The sequence below is a fragment of the Crinia signifera genome, chromosome 9, assembly GCF_055691185.1.
Source record: "Crinia signifera chromosome 9, ASM5569118v1, whole genome shotgun sequence".
Taxonomy (NCBI): Eukaryota; Metazoa; Chordata; class Amphibia; order Anura; family Myobatrachidae; genus Crinia; species Crinia signifera.
Genome location: NC_139225.1, coordinates 135,027,209 through 135,044,992, shown reverse-complemented (window position 1 = coordinate 135,044,992; position 17,784 = coordinate 135,027,209). Strand labels below are relative to the sequence as shown.

Sequence of the window (17,784 nt, the reverse complement as noted above, 5' to 3'; positions counted from 1 at the left end):
GTATATGTGTAGAATGTTTATAATGTTTGACACAGGGTGTAATAGAAACCATTGCACTTACATTGCTGTAAGGGTTAATGTGTGCTATGCATGTGTTAGGCATGCTTGTAAGGATATATTGGAATCTAATTGATTCCAATTACAAATAAGCTGTTTTTTATGAGGGTAGGTAATTGAATAAGTGGGTCATGTGATGTATTGCAGAAGATACTTCATAGTGGGTTGTTTGGCGGAAATCCTCCGCTTACGTGCGGTAGCACCGCTTGGCTCCCGTTCGGATGCGGTATTCCCGAGCATACTCTGTAATACTCTGTAATACCGTGCCGAATCGGAGTGTTTCTCCCGCACACGCATGATTTGTATGTCGTCCGTAAACACGCCCTGTTCTTAAAGAGTGAGTCCGTCCGAATGCGGAGGACACGCGGGCGTTTCTACGGACGATGGCCGCATGCGGAAAAACACCGTGGCGTGCGGACCGCTCCGTAAGAATGCGGGAATTTCCGCACAGATCAGAATAAGGGCCGCACTCTGGAGGCTAACCCCATGTACAGTATGCACTCTGGAGGCTAACCCAATGCACAGTACGCACTCTGGAGGCTAACCCCATGCACAGTGCGAACTCTGGAGGCTAACCCCATGCACAGTATGCACTCTGGAGGCTAACCCCATGCACAGTACGCACTCTGGAGGCTAACCCCGTGCACAGTACGCACTCTGGAGGCTAACCCCGTGCACAGTACGCACTCTGGAGGCTAACCCAATGCACAGTACGCACTCTGGAGGCTAACCCCATGCACAGTACGCACTCTGGAGGCTAACCCCATGTACAGTATGCACTCTGGGGGCTAACCCCATGCACAGTATGCACTCTGGAGGCTAACCCCCTGCACAGTACGCACTCTGGAGGCTAACCCCATGCACAGTACGCACTCTGGAGGATAACCCCATGCACAGTACGCACTCTGGAGGCTAACCCCATGCACAGTACGCACTCTGGAGGCTAACCCCATGCACAGTACGCACTCTGGAGGCTAACCCCATGCACAGTATGCACTCTGGAGGCTAACCCCCTGCACAGTACGCACTCTGGAGGCTAACCCCATGCACAGTATGCACTCTGGAGGCTAACCCCATGCACAGTACGCACTCTGGACGCTATCCCTGTGCACAGTACGCACTCTGGAGGCTAACCCCCTGCACAGTACGCACTCTGGAGGCTAACCCCATGCACAGTACACACTCTGGAGGCTAACCCCATGTACAGTATGCACTCTGGAGGCTAACCCCATGCACAGTATGCACTCTGGAGGCTAACCCCATGTACAGTACGCACTCTGGAGGCTAACCCCATGCACAGTATGCACTCTGGAGGCTAACCCCATGCACAGTATGCACTCTGAAGGCTAACCCCATGCACAGTACGCACTCTGGAGGCTAACCCCATGCACAGTACGCACTCTGGACGCTATCCCTGTGCACAGTACGCACTCTGGAGGCTAACCCAATGCACAGTACGCACTCTGGAGGCTAACCCCATGCACAGTACGCACTCTGGAGGCTAACCCCATGCACAGTACGCACTCTGGAGGCTAACCCCATGCACAGTACGCACTCTGGAGGCTAACCCCATGCACAGTACGCACTCTGGAGGCTAACCCCATGTACAGTACGCACTCTGGAGGCTAACCCCATGCACAGTATGCACTCTGGAGGCTAACCCCCTGCACAGTAAGCACTCTGGAGGCTAACCCCATGCACAGTATGCACTCTGGAGGCTAACCCCATGCACAGTATGCACTCTGGAGGCTAACCCCATGCACAGTACGCACTCTGGAGGCTAACCCCCTGCACAGTATGCACTCTGGAGGCTAACCCCATGCACAGTACGCATTTTGGAGGCTAACCCCATTTACAATATGCACTCTGGAGGCTAACCCCATGCACAGTATGCACTCTGGAGGCTAACCCCCTGCACAGTATGCACTCTGGACGCTATCCCTGTGCACAGTATGCAATATGGAGGCTAACCCCATGTACAGTATGCACTCTGGAGGCTAACCCCATGCACAGTATGCACTCTGGAGGCTAACCCCATGCACAGTATGCACTCTGGAGGCTAACCCCATGCACAGTATGCACTCTGGAGGCTAACCCCATGCACAGTACGCACTCTGGAGGCTAACCCCATGTACAGTATGCACTCTTGAGGCTAACCCCATGCACAGTATGCACTCTTGAGGCTAACCCCATGCACAGTATGCACTCTGGACGCTATCCCTGTGCACAGTACGCACTCTGGAGGCTAACCCCATGTACAGTATGCACTCTGGATGTTATCCCTGTGCACAGTATGTAATATGGAGGCTAACCCCATGCACAGTACGCACTCTGGAGGCTAACCCCATGCACAGTGCGCACTCTGGATGTTATCCCTGTGCACAGTATGCAATATGGAGGCTAACCTCATACACGGTTTGCAATCTGGAGGCTAATGCACTGCCTCCAGCCTCCAGATTGAGTATTGTGCATATAATTACAGTACAAAACCAAATAAGAAAACCAGTGACTTACAGGTAAATACAATACAGGACAAGTACAGGGCACATACACATAGCTGCATCAGCAGACGACAATGGAATAAGCATCAGCGTGGCAGAAAACCGCAATATTTGGTGCCATCAAAAATGGTTAAGTAAGAGATGAAAAAGCACATGAGGGAAGAGAGCCCTGCTTGTGAGAGCTTACATTCTAAAGGGGAGGGGCAGACAAGCAGGGGTGACACAGATGGGGTAGACAGTAAGCATGGAACAGAGTTAAGGTGATATTTGGCTGGGTTTGTTGAAAAATGGGTCTTGAGGGCCAGTTTGAAGCTTTGTAGGGAGTTGGAGAGTCTGAGGGGGAGAGGTAGAGAATTCCAGTGGTAGGGAGCAGCACGTGAAAAGTATTGGAAGCAGGTGAGGCAGCATGCTTTAGTAGAGCAGAGAGGATGGGTGAGAGTGTAAAGGCAGATAAGGTCAGAGATGTAAGTGGGAGAGAAGTGGGTGAGAGCATTTTGTGAGTTTGAGGAGCTTGAATTGGGTTCTGAAAGGGAAGGGAAGCCAATGAAGGGCTTGTAGAAGAGGGGCGGGGAATGTAGTGCGTTTGCTGAGGAAGATGAGCCAGGCTGCAGGATAGATAGGAGTGGAGAGAGACATTTATCATGGATTCCCCATAGGAGGAGATTCCAGTATTCCAGTCTGGAGATGACCAGTGGATAAGGGTCTTGGTAGAAACCTGGGTGAGACAGGGTCAGATCCTGGAAATATTTTTGAGATGAAAACGGTAGATTTGTGAGAGGAGCTGAATGGATGGTTTGAAGTAGAGGGAGGAATCAAGGATTACTCCAAGACAGTGCACTTGAGCAGCAGTAGAACCTGCACTGAAACCATGGAGCAGAATAATAGCTAGTTATAGTACGGAAGACACAACACGACCCAATACAGCTTACTTGAGTATTACAATAATAACATACCAACTTTTCTGTATTAGTAAAAGTGATCTATAGATTTGGTTTCTCCTGTTTACTTTCCATATAGTGATGAGATTACTGCTCCGACTGCTGACCACGGCAGGTCATGGAAGCTCCTCCAGCTAAGCGAGCCAGGTCTTTGACGACTCCCAAAGACTTTATCACTGAATCTGTTGCATCCTTTCCCTCCATACCACTGTTTGTAGACAATGACTTTCCCCAGGATGAGGCCCTACATATCCAAGGAATACAGTGGAAGAGGCCAAAGGTACAAGCTAAATAATCCTGATCTTTGCGTAATAGATGCAACCACACATATCCTTCACTCTGTCCTTTCCCCACAGGAGATCTGCAACTCTCCCTGCTTTATTATAGACGGAGCTACCAGGATGGATGTGTGCCAGGGGAATCTGAGTAAGTCTCTGCAGGGATTGTGTGCCCTGATTGGTGTGTGCATTGACTGGTGTGTGCCCTGATTGGTACGTGCCCTGACTGGTGTGTGCCCTGATTGGTGTGTGCAATGACTGGTGTGTGCCCTGATTGGTACGTGCCCTGACTGGTGCGTATCTGGGTTTGCCTGCAGTATGTTGGCCATGCATAAGGATCAGTAAGTTTAGGGTTGCACTCTAGGGGGTAAATTTACTAAGATGGGAGCTGTATTGAAGATGGGATGTTGCCTATAGCAACCAATCAGATTCTGCCATAATTCATCACATGATCGGATCAAAGAAATGACGTCTCCTATCATTATATGTATTATAAATGTATTCTGTATGACTTGTGAACTTATTGTGACCCAGTGGGGGCTAAGAGTTTGTCACTTTAAGGAAACACAAAACAATTCTGTAGAACTTGCCTGAAAGAGTCAGGATGTCAGATCTGAGACCCCTCATAAACCAGATTAGGGGATGTCAACATTGTGGATCATCCACACCAGTTACCACCTCCAGAGAGAGGTCAAGGATGCTCTCCCGTCTCCAACAGTCAGTGCCGGTGCAAGGCACCGGAGCGCCCCAGGCCGGAGGGGGACGCTCCGGTGCTCACCCGCCCCCCGGCCGCTGTACAGGAGGGGGGGGTGCTGGTGATCGCGGCGCTCTGGGGGGACGACGACGACGCTGCGGTGCTCACCCGCCGCGTCATTACCCTGGGAAGGGGGGGTGGCGGGGGGAATAGGAAGTGCCACTCACCGCTGCGCTGGTTCCTTCTTCTGCGGCTGGTGGGGAGACCCGTACCTAGTCCCTGCTGCAGCCGCTGACTGCCTAGCGCTGCTGCCACGGAGGCACTGTTCCCCGCTGACGCCAATGGTGAGGGGCGGGTGGCAGCTGGGACCAGTGTCTCACCACCAGCGGTAGCAGCGCTAGGCAGCCATCGCCAGCAGCAGGGACCAGGGATGGTTTTTAGAATGGTGCTGGGAAACTAGAGAGAGCTATTCCCAGCACCTGCTGCTGCCACAACTATATTTGATTCAAATGTTGGGCTGAAGAGGCGCCCTCCAGTGGCCGCCGCCCTAGGCAGCTGCCTAAAGCTGCCTAGTGGTAGCACCGGCCCTGCCAACAGTACAGATCTCATTATCAGACTTTGCGTCATTTCCAGTTCTGAATCTGTGTTCTTAGGATCAACGCCTCGTGTGGTACACTACAACCTTTTTATAACATTGTATTGTGTGTCCAGGTGCGAACACAAGCGAATGCCTCCTGCAATCGAGAGCTTGCATTGGTGGCAGTGTCTGTGTATAAGTGACCCGTGTGTCCAAAGTGAACCTGAAGTCACGGTCGGTGCTGTTCAGATTGATGTCTCTGGAGGAGCGACCGGTAGGACCGTGACAGAGGATAGCAGATAGAATCTGATTGGTTGCTATGGGCAACATCTCATCTTCAATAGAACTCCATCTCAGTATGGGCCAGATGTACTAGGCTTTAAAAGTGAAAGAATGGAGAGTGATAAACTACCAGCAAATCAGCTCCTAACTGCCATGTCACAGACAGGGTTTTGAAAAATGATAGGTAAGAGCTGCCTGGTGCATTATCACTCTCCATTATCACTTTTTAAGCTCAGTACATCTGGCCCTAAATGTATAACTAATAGAGCTGAGATGGGTACGTGCGGCCATGGCAAACAGATTGTTCGCGGGGTGCCCGCACCCAACCTTGCGGCCAATTAGCATATGGGAACGCCCAGCGTTTCTTGGGCATTCCTGGGTGTTCTTATGCTAATAGCTGATGACCCGGTCGCGGGGGGGTGGGAAGGGCAGGTGCAGCTGACCTCACCGCATATACACGCATATGTAAGTGACTTTAGAGTCACTTTTTATATTGCATGCACCTTCGTTATCATTTGATGGTCGTCAACCATTGAATGATGGGGGTGTATACCACAAGGATGCAAATAGATGTTATTGTGTAACATCTGTACGCAAGCCCTGTGTGTGAATCCACCTTGCGAATGGGTGGCGGCTCTTATGTATGTCTGTGTCACTCCTGATTGGTTGTGTGTCATTATTACCTACGTATAGGTGTGTTGGGATGGTGGGTACCCAGTTCACCATTGTGTTTGTTGAGTGAACCCTTCTTCCATGTGCAGGTAACTGCTGGTTCCTGTCAGCTGTGGCCTGTCTGTCTCTGTATCCCAGTCTACTGGAGCAAGTGGTGCCCATGGAACAAGACTTTGGGGATGGGTACAATGGCAGATTCAAATTCCAGGTAGGAGTGACAGTCAGATGACAATGGACAATTCTTGTGGCCTACAGGTTCTGCTCCATCAAGGTCCATCATATAACTGGTTCCGGTTGATAGATCTACAGGGGTAATTTTACTAAGATGGGAGTTCTATTGAAGATGGGATGTTGCTATGGGCAACCAATAAGAGTCTATCTATTATTTTCTAGAAGGTGCTAAATAAATGTAAAAAAATCCCATCTTCAATAGGACTGCCATCAAAATAATTTACCCCACAATGTCTAGATAGACATTCAATACTGTAGGTCTACCCTAAAAGTAGGGTGACCAACTCATCCCTTTAATCCGGGACACATATTAATTACACAGGTTCTGTGGCAGTTTAAAACCAGGTGAAATGGAGTCTTGAGGTGTGGCAGTTTGAAAACCAGGTGAAAGCCAGCCACAGAACCTGTGTAATTAATATGTGTCCCGGGTTAAAGGGATGAGTTGGTCACCCTACCTAAAAGGTCAACAAAGTCAAAAGGTCGACGGGGTCAAAAGGTTGAAATGAAAATGGTAAACACATGACAAGCTCGCCATGAGTTTTTCATGATCTATATTTGTTAAACTGCGCTTGTTCTCTTACTTCACAATCCATGTCAGCATAGAGGGAGAATATAATAGCCCGAAGCATGACGAGCGAAACGTTACACTAATTTGGGTTCCATGTCAACAGTTGTCGACATTGACATAAAAAATGCAATAAACCATGTCTACCTTTTTATGTCGACCTTTTGACCCTGTAGACTTTCCCATGTGGACCTTTTAGGGTTGGATTAATGAATGTCTATCTAGTAATCCAGCCCCCATATAACACAAGCCCAATCATTAACACTCTCATCTCATGATGTCTCTATCACAGTTTTGGCAGTATGGACACTGGGTTGAAGTTGAGGTGGATGATCTGCTGCCCACAGTTCCGGTTCAGGATAATGGGAGAACTCAATACAATCTACTTTTCATGCACTCTAAGGACAAGGGCGAGTTCTGGAGTTCGCTGCTGGAGAAAGCCTATGCAAAGTGAGTGTTCTAAGCTGCGCAAAGGATTCATTGCTCTGAGAAATACAATGGGCTCTATTTGTGATATTAGGACTATCGTAGGGCAGTGGTTTTGGCAGTTCTATGTGGGGTCTTAAGTGTGGGGTCTTAAGGTGCCTAGTGAATTATGTTGTTGTTGTTTATCTATACCACTCCTTAACTCTTATGCCTAGAAATAACTGACACGAACACCTTATCTAAAATAAAACACGGACACCAACTGCGTAAGGTTAAAAGGTCATAAATATTTATTGAAATGGTATGACCCCTATTTGTATAAGGGATGGCAAAGAAAACACTTGAGACCAGCACCAGTTCCGGGTGTTGCCATGGTAGCGACCGTAGCGCCCCAATCTGGCAACACCCCTTCCCGTGGGGTACAGCCCGCGCTGTGACGGACATACCGCCCCCTTCTATTGCATGACGCGGACCTTCCAGGAAGTGTCCGACGCCCCCAGCCGGAGCATGGGGACTCGCCCGCCTTCTTGGCAAAGGGGGGGCAATACCGCACAGAGACCACCTGACACCCCACCTGACTGCTGGTCGAGAGCGCCTTCTCGCCGATTGTTAACTAAAGCTATGGCGTAAATGCCGAATTTGGTGAAATGGCGTCAGGCCAGGTAGAACAGAGGAAAAAAGGGGGTAGGGAGGGTGGGGATCCAGACTCAAAGAGGCTTACTTCCTGGCTGCAATCCCTAATATACCCCTCTCTAGGCTGACGCCCCCTTGCACCCTGATTGGCAGGTCTACCTGCCACTCTACTGCTATTACCTACTGCTCTGCCCTGATGTTGCTGTTAACAATGCTTCTGGACAACAAATTCCCAGGCTCTTAAATTCCCTCTGACCTATGCGGCCCTCGCTCTATCTAAGGCGCCTAGTGAATTATGTTGTTGTTTATCTATACCACTCCTTAACTCTTATGCCTAGAAATAACTGACACGAACACCTTATCTAAAATAAAACACGGACACCAACTGCGTAAGGTTAAAAGGTCATAAATATTTATTGAAATGGTATGACCCCTATTTGTATAAGGGATGGCAAAGAAAACACTTGAGACCAGCACCAGTTCCGGGTGTGCCATGGTAGCGACCGTAGCGCCCCAATCTGGCAACACCCCTTCCCGTGGGGTGCAGCCCGCGCTGTGACGGACATACCGCCCCCTTCTATTGCATGACGCGGACCTTCCAGGAAGTGTCCGACGCCCCCAGCCGGAGCATGGGGACTCGCCCGCCTTCTTGGCAAAGGGGGGGCAATACCGCACAGAGACCACCTGACACCCCACCTGACTGCTGGTCGAGAGCGCCTTCTCGCCACAGCCTGAGTTCCAAAGACCCAAGGGGTCGTCACCCGGAACCAGGCCCCGCCATCCAACAAATAACCAACCTACGCTAAACTAACCTAAACTAGCAAAAATGTCCTGAAGAAAAACCGCCATACCGGTGTCCGACAGATGGACCCCGTCAGGCCTGTACAAACCGGGGGACCCAGTCACTATGGAGGGATGCCTAACCGCCGAGCCGCCTATGGCGACAACGTGCCTAGTCACCGCGTGGTTCAACTTCCTCCTGGCCCATTCAATTGCTAACACATTCCGGCACCCACGCCAGTTAACGCGTGGAATGACGTCAGACCAAACCAGTCTCAAACCCGGCCAGAGTTCCAATAAGAGCGACAAATCTGTCTTGATCTTGATCGTCAGATCAATACCAGTACTCCTCACCAAGTCGTTGCCACCTAGGTGGATGACTAGCACGTCGGGACGGCCCCACCTACGGGCTTTGGCAGACATGAGGTCCCAAAAACCGTCCCACTGTAGGCCCCGGACCCCAAACCAGCGGGTTTCTAGAGCCCTCGCTATGACAGGAGCCCCGGAGGCTAATGGGTGCCTAGCAGCCCAGAAAATAAAGGAGTGCCCTATGAACCAAACCCTACCCAGAGTCAATACGGAGGGGGAAGGGGCTCAAAAAAGAAGAAACCTAGTGGTTAACATCATGATATACTGTACACACAACAGAAATACATTTACTACGACCCAAGTGAAGGTGAAAAACTTAAAAAAACTCCTGTGAACTTTAGGGGGGAAGCCAATTGAATTAGTCCACCATAGAAGGAAAAATTAAAAAATTCCCTTCACACCGTCGATTCCGGAATGCTAGCATTCCAGAACCGATTGTAAACAATCGTTTTTGGGCCGGCGCAACAGGCGCCTACTCTACTACTTATCTAACTTATCTAACCTTACATATCTCCTATAAGCGGAAGACTTCCACCTGCCAACCGCCTGAATAGCGGAAGGTGGAAGCCCTGCCGCCGCTGCGCAAGTGGCTGCTCCAATTCGGAAAGAGTGAGTTCCGAAATCTTGCTCCCGCAGACCTAATTCACCCAAACATCGCCGAAACACAGCCGAAAACTGGAATCGGGTCAGTGGTAGCCCATCCACATGAGCTAAGAACTGCAAGGCAGCCCCTGGTCTGCGGGAGCTATAGTCCTCATACAAGGACACTGGACATGTAGCAGCATTAGCCTGCGCTTTCAGGGTAACCCAGTGGCCCCTGCCCAGTTGGTCCGTTTTGGACCTCTTGAGTTTGCACAATACCTGTCCACCTCGAAAGATTACGTCTTCCCCGAGGAGTCCAGTGGGGGAGTGCTTGCTAGCTGCCACCAGCTCGCCTATGCGAAATGCGCCATAGAACGCGAATGCGAATGCAACCTTAAATAAAGACGGCTCAAACTCGGTCTCTGCTACTGAGGCTAAACATCCTATCAGCTCCCCTAGCAAGTTCTCGTCTATGGGTTTGCGTGAATCCGGGGGCACTGGACGCACCTTAGCCCAACCCTTCATGGCTTTAGACAGGACAAAGGACCTTGTGGGGTCGGGGTCGCCGCGCAAGCGCGAATGAAAAGCGATGCCTGCCAAAGCCGCCGCCATAGCCGACTTTGACCTGCCTCGCCTATGGTGACCCCAAACGAAAGCGAGTAACCGGTCGTTGACCGACTTACCGCTGGCCTCGGGAGAGCCCTGAAATGTCTACCAATCCTGCCAAGCAGCCCCATAAGCTCTACGGGTGGAAGGGGCCAATGACAATAAAGCCAGGTCCGTCATGCCGGCTCTAAAAAGTGTTCCAGAAATGTGGACCACACCAACAGGTCATCCCTCATTTCCCTGCAAAGTCTAACGGTGTGATGGGGGTCCCTCACCCCTGCTGTGGCCCTTTCGAGATTACGGCAAAACACTCTACCCATGGGGATGATGCGGCATGCGAAGTTAAATGATCCTAGCAGAGACTGCAACATGCGCAGCTGGACCCTCCTCTTTTGTCTGCACTCACCTATGAGGGCGAGTAGTTTAACCACTTTGTCTTCGGGGAGTCTACAACAACCTGCCCCCGTATCTATCTCTATGCCCAGATATGACAGAACCGTGGTAGGGCCCTCCGTCTTATCTGCTGCAATGGGGACCCCTAGCGAACCCATGATCTCCATGGCTGACGCTAATATGTTCGCGCAAGTGCGCCGGTCTCCTGGCCCTACAAAGAGAAAATCGTCCAGGTAGTGCGCAATTCCTCGACAGCCCGTGTCGGTTTGAATGCACCAATGTATGAAGGAACTGAATTTCTCAAAATAAGAGCAGGAGACCGAGCACCCCATGGGCAGGCACTTGTCTATGTATATCCCCCCGTCTAGCCGAAAACCCATGAACTTAAAAGACTGAGGGTGTAACGGGAGGAGGCGGAAAGCCGACTCTATGTCTAGCTTAGCCATAAGGGCGCCCCTACCAAAATCCCGGACCATGACGAGAACCTCATCGAATAATTGATATCGCACGCTGCAATAGACGCCCCGTGGGGGTAAGACAAATGCTGAATTAGCCTGTATTTGCCGGGTGTTTTCTTGGGAACCACTCCCAAAGGGGAGAAACACATCCCAGGCAACGGCTCGGTCTGAAAAGGCCCCGCCATGCGGCCCAGCCCTATCTCAGCTCTTACTTTAAGTCTTACCACCTCGGGGAAGTCCCTCGCTGACTTGAGGTTTTTGTGGGACACTACTGAAACTGACTCAGGGATGGGTAAGTGGAAACCGTGGGTAAAACCTAGGCCCAGGAACGATGCGTCGGCCCTGTTGGGATAACCGGCCAGGCGGCGCAACAGCTCCCGCACCACTATCGGGGAGGGGGCCTTATTTATTGCTAGTGCGGGCGTCGCCCTGGTCGGCGTGGCGTCCGGGCGCTCGACAAGATTTGCCCGGGTGTCCTGCTCCACAATAACGGCATTCGTGACGGAAGCGGCATTTTGCGCCCCGCTCACACTTGCCGTCGTTAAACGCAAAGCACTTCCCCTTGCCGCCGGGTTTAGCCCCGGGTTTCCCCCCTGGAAAGGACTTTTTTGAGGTGGGCTCCGTGGAGGGCTGCCCCTTGCCTATCACCTCCAACCATATCTCGACGTGTTTGCACCCCATAGGCATAACCCTGGACCCGTCGTGATTAAGCCGAAATTTCTCGTCATATTCACGCCAAGCATTAGCCTTGTAAGACATGAATGTCTCGTTAATTAAAAACAAGTAACGGACGACATTCATGTGTTCCTCGGGCCTGGTGCTAAGATAACACGAGGCGAACACCAGGAACCCCTTCAGCCAATTGTGAAAACTCTTAAAGACGAGCTCACCATTGCCTGAGGCCTTTTTGGCTTTGACTAGGTCCTTCTTCATGTCCGTGGTGAGTGCGAACAGGTCGACAAACTTGCCCCTTCTAATCCTGTCCTTGACCCCCCCTGCGCAAACCTCGCAACACAGCTGTGTTAGCGCAATGCACCATGTCCCCGGAGGGGGGTGCCTCAGCTGAGGCGGTCTCCCTCCTAGGGCGCTTGGTACCCTTGACCTTCTTTGCTACCTCACGTGCTACCAATTTAGCTAGCTTACGCGGGCGCTTAGGGGAACCGGACCCGTCACTACTGGCAGACGAGTGATAAGATGAGGAATCACACATAGAAGAACCAGTATGCTCACCACCCATAGATGTTTCGCCCTGCTCAACCACGGCTGATGTCGAAGGTACTGTGTAGGCAGCCGCCGATGACAAGCCCAATGCCGGGCGATCACTTGAAGCAGAGCCTGCGGATTCCATGCCTGCATAGGCCGATGGTGTGGGTGGTCGAGGTGGTGGAGCTGCTTGCCGGACAGACACGTTGACGGCACTGCGGGATGGCACGCCAGCCACTGCATCGGGACCAGCACCTGCGTCATGCTCGGGAGACAAAGGCAAGAGATTACTGGCTGAGCCATAACGGGAAGCCTGCGCCTGGTCATACCCCCCAAACTGCCCACCCGAGGCGCTACTAGCGGATGAAACATGGGGCTGGGTGGGTCCAACGTACTGTTGCTGCGCTTGGGGGTACCTGACGCCATGATAAACATGCTGCTGGCCGGTCGGCCAATGCTGAGCTGGTTGCGGAGGGTACCCCTGCCAGGGGGGGCCTGAAACCCAGCCTCCCAAGCCACCGGTGCCAGGGAAATATGGGAAACCCGGGGAGGGGCCCCAGGCTGGCTTATGTGAAAAATGCTGCGGAGCGGGCTGGTAGCCTTGGTTAGCACCCGCCATTGGCGTGGCACCAGACCACACCTGGGGACACTGTTCCGAAGTAGTGTGGTGTTGGAAGGGCCCGAACCCGTGGGGCCCCGAACCGGATGCCCCTTGCTGCATCTGAGGGGGCCTTGGAAACCCGCAGAGTAACCCGCCCCCGGGCCCATGCCCGGATACCAGGGCTGTTGCTGGGGGTATGCTGGGGCTGGAGGAGGGGCAGGGGCTGTGGCCTGTGCCCGGCCTGTGCCCCCTGGCTGCACCTGGATTACCATGGCAGCGAGTGGAAAAACTCCTGGGACTGGCTCCCCCCTGCTAGAAACGGGGATCCCCCCACCCCTGGGAAATGACACAACCTGGCCAGCCATGAGGGGAATAGGGCTCCTGGCTGGTCCCCCTGTAATCAGCTGTATGGGGCTCCCTATAGGTGGATGTCCTCAGATTGCCAGGGAGGGGACCTGTGGGAGAGCCCGGCGTCTGTGCGCCGTCTAGACCCAAACCCGGTAACTGGTGGGGGCTGGAGGCACTGTCTGACCCCGCAGCTGAAACCTGGGCTCCCCCGGCGGCGGGGGGGGGGTCACCCACGCCGCCGCCGGGTTGGCGTCAATGCCCCTATGTGAGCCGCTGCCGCCCGCTCCGTGAGCCGCGTGACTCGCGGCCGGGAGCAGGGACTCTGCTCCGCCGGTGACGTTGCTGCGACTGCTGGGTGAGACAGGCGCATGGAGCGCGCCTGCACCCGGTGGCAACGCGTAGGAACGAGCTGGTGAACCGGGGGTGGATGCTGCGGACGGAGGCCCCGCAGTGTAGCGGGGACCAGCCGGCGTCCGTCCCCCGCGACGCCACGGTAGAGAGCGGGCGGGCGGCATCAGCAAGCCAGCGTGGGGGGGGCGCCGAGTGGCGTGGGCGGCCAGACATGATAGACAGATATCAGAATGAAAAGGAACTTAGCTGCGGAACACCGGCAGGTCAGCTCCAGATGATCCAGACTCAAAGAGGCTTACTTCCTGGCTGCAATCCCTAATATACCCCTCTCTAGGCTGACGCCCCCTTGCACCCTGATTGGCAGGTCTACCTGCCACTCTACTGCTATTACCTATGGCTCTGCCCTGATGTTGCTGTTAACAATGCTTCTGGACAACAAATTCCCAGGCTCTTAAATTCCCTCTGACCTATGCGGCCCTCGCTCTATCTTACCATTCCAAAGATACATAAGGAGGCCTATGGCTACTGCACACCTGGAAAATCAATATGAATGCTCATTTCTGGTGGTTTTAACCAATGGCGACTCTAGGAGTGGGAAGGCGCTATAAAAATTCAAATAGGGGAACCACACCAACTGCCAATGAGTCCTGGTGTCTGTGTGGTTACACTGCCGGTATCTAAGATCCGCTGCTTGCGTACAAAGACGCAGCATCAGACCTTGTGGAAGCCCTTAACAGAGAATGTCCATCGCAACTGAGGTACTGGGGTCTGGACTATTGTTTCCAGTGGCGGTTTTTACCTATGGGCTGCAGCCCCCCCCTCAGGTAAAATCTGCCACTGCAGTGAAGTCAGATGCAGTCTGTGAGACTGCACTGGCTTCACTGTGACTGGCAGCGACTTCCTATTGGTGTTCCCTCCCTCCCTTCTGAGGGCTGCCGTGCAGATTCGCTGTTTGCACATGCGGAGTACCTATATCGGTACTGCACACTCATTGGTCCCGGTGCCTGTCATTTGTATAGTACAGGCGCCGGGACCATGATTACTTCTATGGGCTGCTGCTGAAGCAGCCCATAGAAGCCGGACACATGCGCAGTACAGAGGTTTGTACCTTTTGTGGGGAAGGGGGCTGCCTCTGACTGCATCGCGGTCAGAGGCAGCCCCCTTCCCCACAAAAGGTACGGGCCGGCACTGATTGTTTTATGATACAATCATTGGCTGCGACACTCTTGCGTGTTAGTCGCTGTAACCTCCCACAAGTGGTCACTATCTTTAAACCCCCGCGCAGTGGCGTAACTAAAAATTCTGCTCCCCCTCCATATATTTATTAGAATTTTTTTTAATCTAACAGCTCATTGCTAGAGATTTTGGTGGTTATTCTAATTAGTTCGGTCTACGGGGGAATGATGTTTTGAGTCTGCGCATGTGCCTCAGCGAACCAACACTGCAGATGGGGTGCATGGGGGGGTGGCGGACCAGGGGATCCGCCCATGGGCGTTCCCCTGAAAACGCTGGCTGTTCCCATGGAAATCACCCGGTGATGCGGGGTTCGGGCAGCTGACATCACAGGATGTCAGCTGCCTGTCCAGTTCCTGTCAAGTGTGCATGCAAATCTAAGTGACCTGACAGCCAGACCCATTGGAATCTGCAGAGACTGTGTGCTCTTACAGCCCTGTCTCCCCCGAAGCCCCCGCTTGGGCTACAGTGCCATTTGTTCCGCCACTGACCTTTTGTCTAATTCCACAGTGCGAGCACGTCACAGACAGTCGCGGCACATGCACAGTGCAGACCAAACACATGTGTAACATGGCAAACATCGTCCATTCATGAAACATTCTAAACTGTGTCCAACTCTCAATTAGGCCCTACTGTATGTCTCAGTTCCCCCAACCTTGGGCCACTGTTTAAGCATGGGTTGAATTGCAGGCTGAAAGGGGGCTACTCGGCTCTTCAGATGGGCTTTGCCGGGGAAGCTTTGGAGGATATGACTGGCGGGGTGGTACAAAGCTGCAATACTGATGGACCGGTACCAGAGCTATGGAGTCACCTGAACAATATGCTCCAGAGAGGAGCTCTGATCTGCTGCGGTAACACTCAGGTAACATGTGCATGTCGGCCCATCCCGACACCATAATAATATCCACTTACTATACATATGTAGACCTCAGATACTCCAACTTCCAATGAAACCGCTAGGATCTCCCACAGGATCTGGATGTCAGTCCTGGCGGTCACATGACGTGGTCGTATTTCTGAGCTGATGACCTAAAATCAGCCTTTACACTGAATATACACCTGTGATACAATGCTTGTAATAACACTGACTAAATACACTTGTATCATTAGTATAACAGAATCAAAAAAGCACAATAAATCTGGATGCCAACCAGGTTCTATAGTAGAACATTCACTGTTCAGGTCAAAACACATTACTCTCCATACGCATGCATTGAAAGCAGGGCCGACTCTACTATTAAGTAGTTTTTGGCAGCTTTCTAGAGGCTCCAGAATCTGGGGGGGGGTGGGGGGGGGTGTGCGGGTGCCCCTGCGTATGACTATCACAAAATGAAGGGAGTGTCTGAGGAGTAAATGTACTAAGATGAGAGTTCTATTTTGGATGGGATGCTGCCATGGACAACCAATCAGAATGTACTTCTTATTTATTTAGCACTTTCTAGAAGATAATAGATAGACTCTGATTGGTTAGCCGTGAGATGGGCATACGTTTTGAACTTAATGCAGGTGTTGATTTTCTAAGATGTCACCTGCTCACATTCTCCTGAGGTGCTGGAGAGCCGGTATTGGTGTGTGGGATCAGTAAGGTGATGTTTTGCTTAGGGTGCCAAAAAACCTTGCACCAGTCCTGAGGTGCCCATACACTAGTGCGATTTGGGCCCTTTTCACTCGATCTGACAAATCGCACCCAGAAATGGCATGAAAAGTGTCAAATCGTATGTGTTTTACCTCAGAGTCAGATGCATGGTCAGATTGGAGCTGGAGATCACCATGGCTGCCACAAAGATTTATCGGATCCCCCAGCCATGACTGTGATCGCATAAGATACACTGCATGTGTTCCTTGTGCATACGATGTATCGGATGCGCTTGGGGTGACCACCTCGTCCCTTTAATTCTGGACACATATTAATTACACAGGTTCTGTGGCTGGGTGACTTCAAGACTCCATTTCACCAGGTTTTAATCAATTACTATGTGTCTAGAATTAACAGGGTCGAGGTGGTAACCCTAGATCAGGGTTGCCGACTTTAAGATTCTCCTCTCGGGAGAAGCCCGGAGAGGAGAGATTCAGCAGCCACTTGCGAGTGACATCACTAAGCCCCGCCCCCATGCTGTTAAAGCAGCTAATTCACGGATCTCCGTGGAGGGGGCGGGACTAAAATGATGCGATTGTGCCGTTTTAGCTCCGCCCCCTCCTCTGAGACCCGAGGATTGCGGCATTTTAATGCCGCGATCCGGGGGTCAGCGGGGTTCCCCCCTGAATCCGGGAGGGTTGCCCACCCTTCCGGGAGGGGGACCCGATTTTTGGGAGACTCCCGGAAATTCCAGGAGGGTCGGCAACCCTGCCCTAGATGCGATCCTGCCACCTGGAGAGGTCAAGGGAAATCGCATGCAATTTCAAGGCTCTAATCAGGCGCACTAGGGTATGCGGCCTTCAGGGATCTACTCATGTTGTGTTGTGTTTTCCCTCTCCCCTCGATACCTCAGTAAATACTGATCATAGATCTGCACTTGTTATCCTGCAGGGAGAAGCTGAGACTACCAATCTGATGGGGATTCTCAGCCACCACATGTACTCAGTGACAGCAACAAAGGAGGTGAGCAGGCTGGAGGGCTGGATGGTTCTTCAATGCATGGTCCCTAGTAGGTCTGTACTATAGGCAGGGCCACCGAGAGGTATGCCGGGCCCTGGTAAAATGATGGGGGCGTGGCCACCTCCCATGATTAGGTCACGCCCACAAAATGTTTAAGGTGGGTTAAAAAACACTCTAAAGTTGAGGGGGGAGTGTTATTGCCCACCCCCTCAGCAGAACACACCTACAGCATGAGCCTGCTGTCAGCCAGCACATGCTGTAGGTGTGTGCTGTTGTTGCCCAGGAGGGACGGAGGGGGGAGGTATCCGGTGTGGACCAGGGCTCGTCAGGCCCCTCCAGCAAGCCCCGGCCTGGGTAATTAGTACCCGCCCCCCCTCTCGGCGGCCCTGGTTATAGGGCCTGATTCAGTT

The 17,784-nt window shown here is 52.3% G+C and overlaps 1 protein-coding gene across 4 annotated transcripts in view; it reads left to right on the top strand.

Annotated features, from left to right (window-relative positions):
• LOC146036113 (calpain-1 catalytic subunit-like) overlaps nucleotides 1–17,784 on the top strand; it is a 100,000-nt gene that overhangs the window by 53,389 nt on the left and 28,827 nt on the right. For all 4 annotated transcript variants that reach the window (XM_083159939.1, XM_083159936.1, XM_083159937.1 and 1 more), the window contains exons 3-8: nucleotides 3,576–3,776; nucleotides 3,853–3,922; nucleotides 6,089–6,207; nucleotides 7,088–7,245; nucleotides 15,469–15,640; nucleotides 17,306–17,377. In XM_083159939.1, the coding sequence (XP_083016065.1) occupies nucleotides 3,615–3,776; nucleotides 3,853–3,922; nucleotides 6,089–6,207; nucleotides 7,088–7,245; nucleotides 15,469–15,640; nucleotides 17,306–17,377 (753 nt within the window). In that variant the 5' untranslated portion in view covers nucleotides 3,576–3,614. The remainder of the gene's footprint in view (nucleotides 1–3,575; nucleotides 3,777–3,852; nucleotides 3,923–6,088; nucleotides 6,208–7,087; nucleotides 7,246–15,468; nucleotides 15,641–17,305; nucleotides 17,378–17,784) is intronic.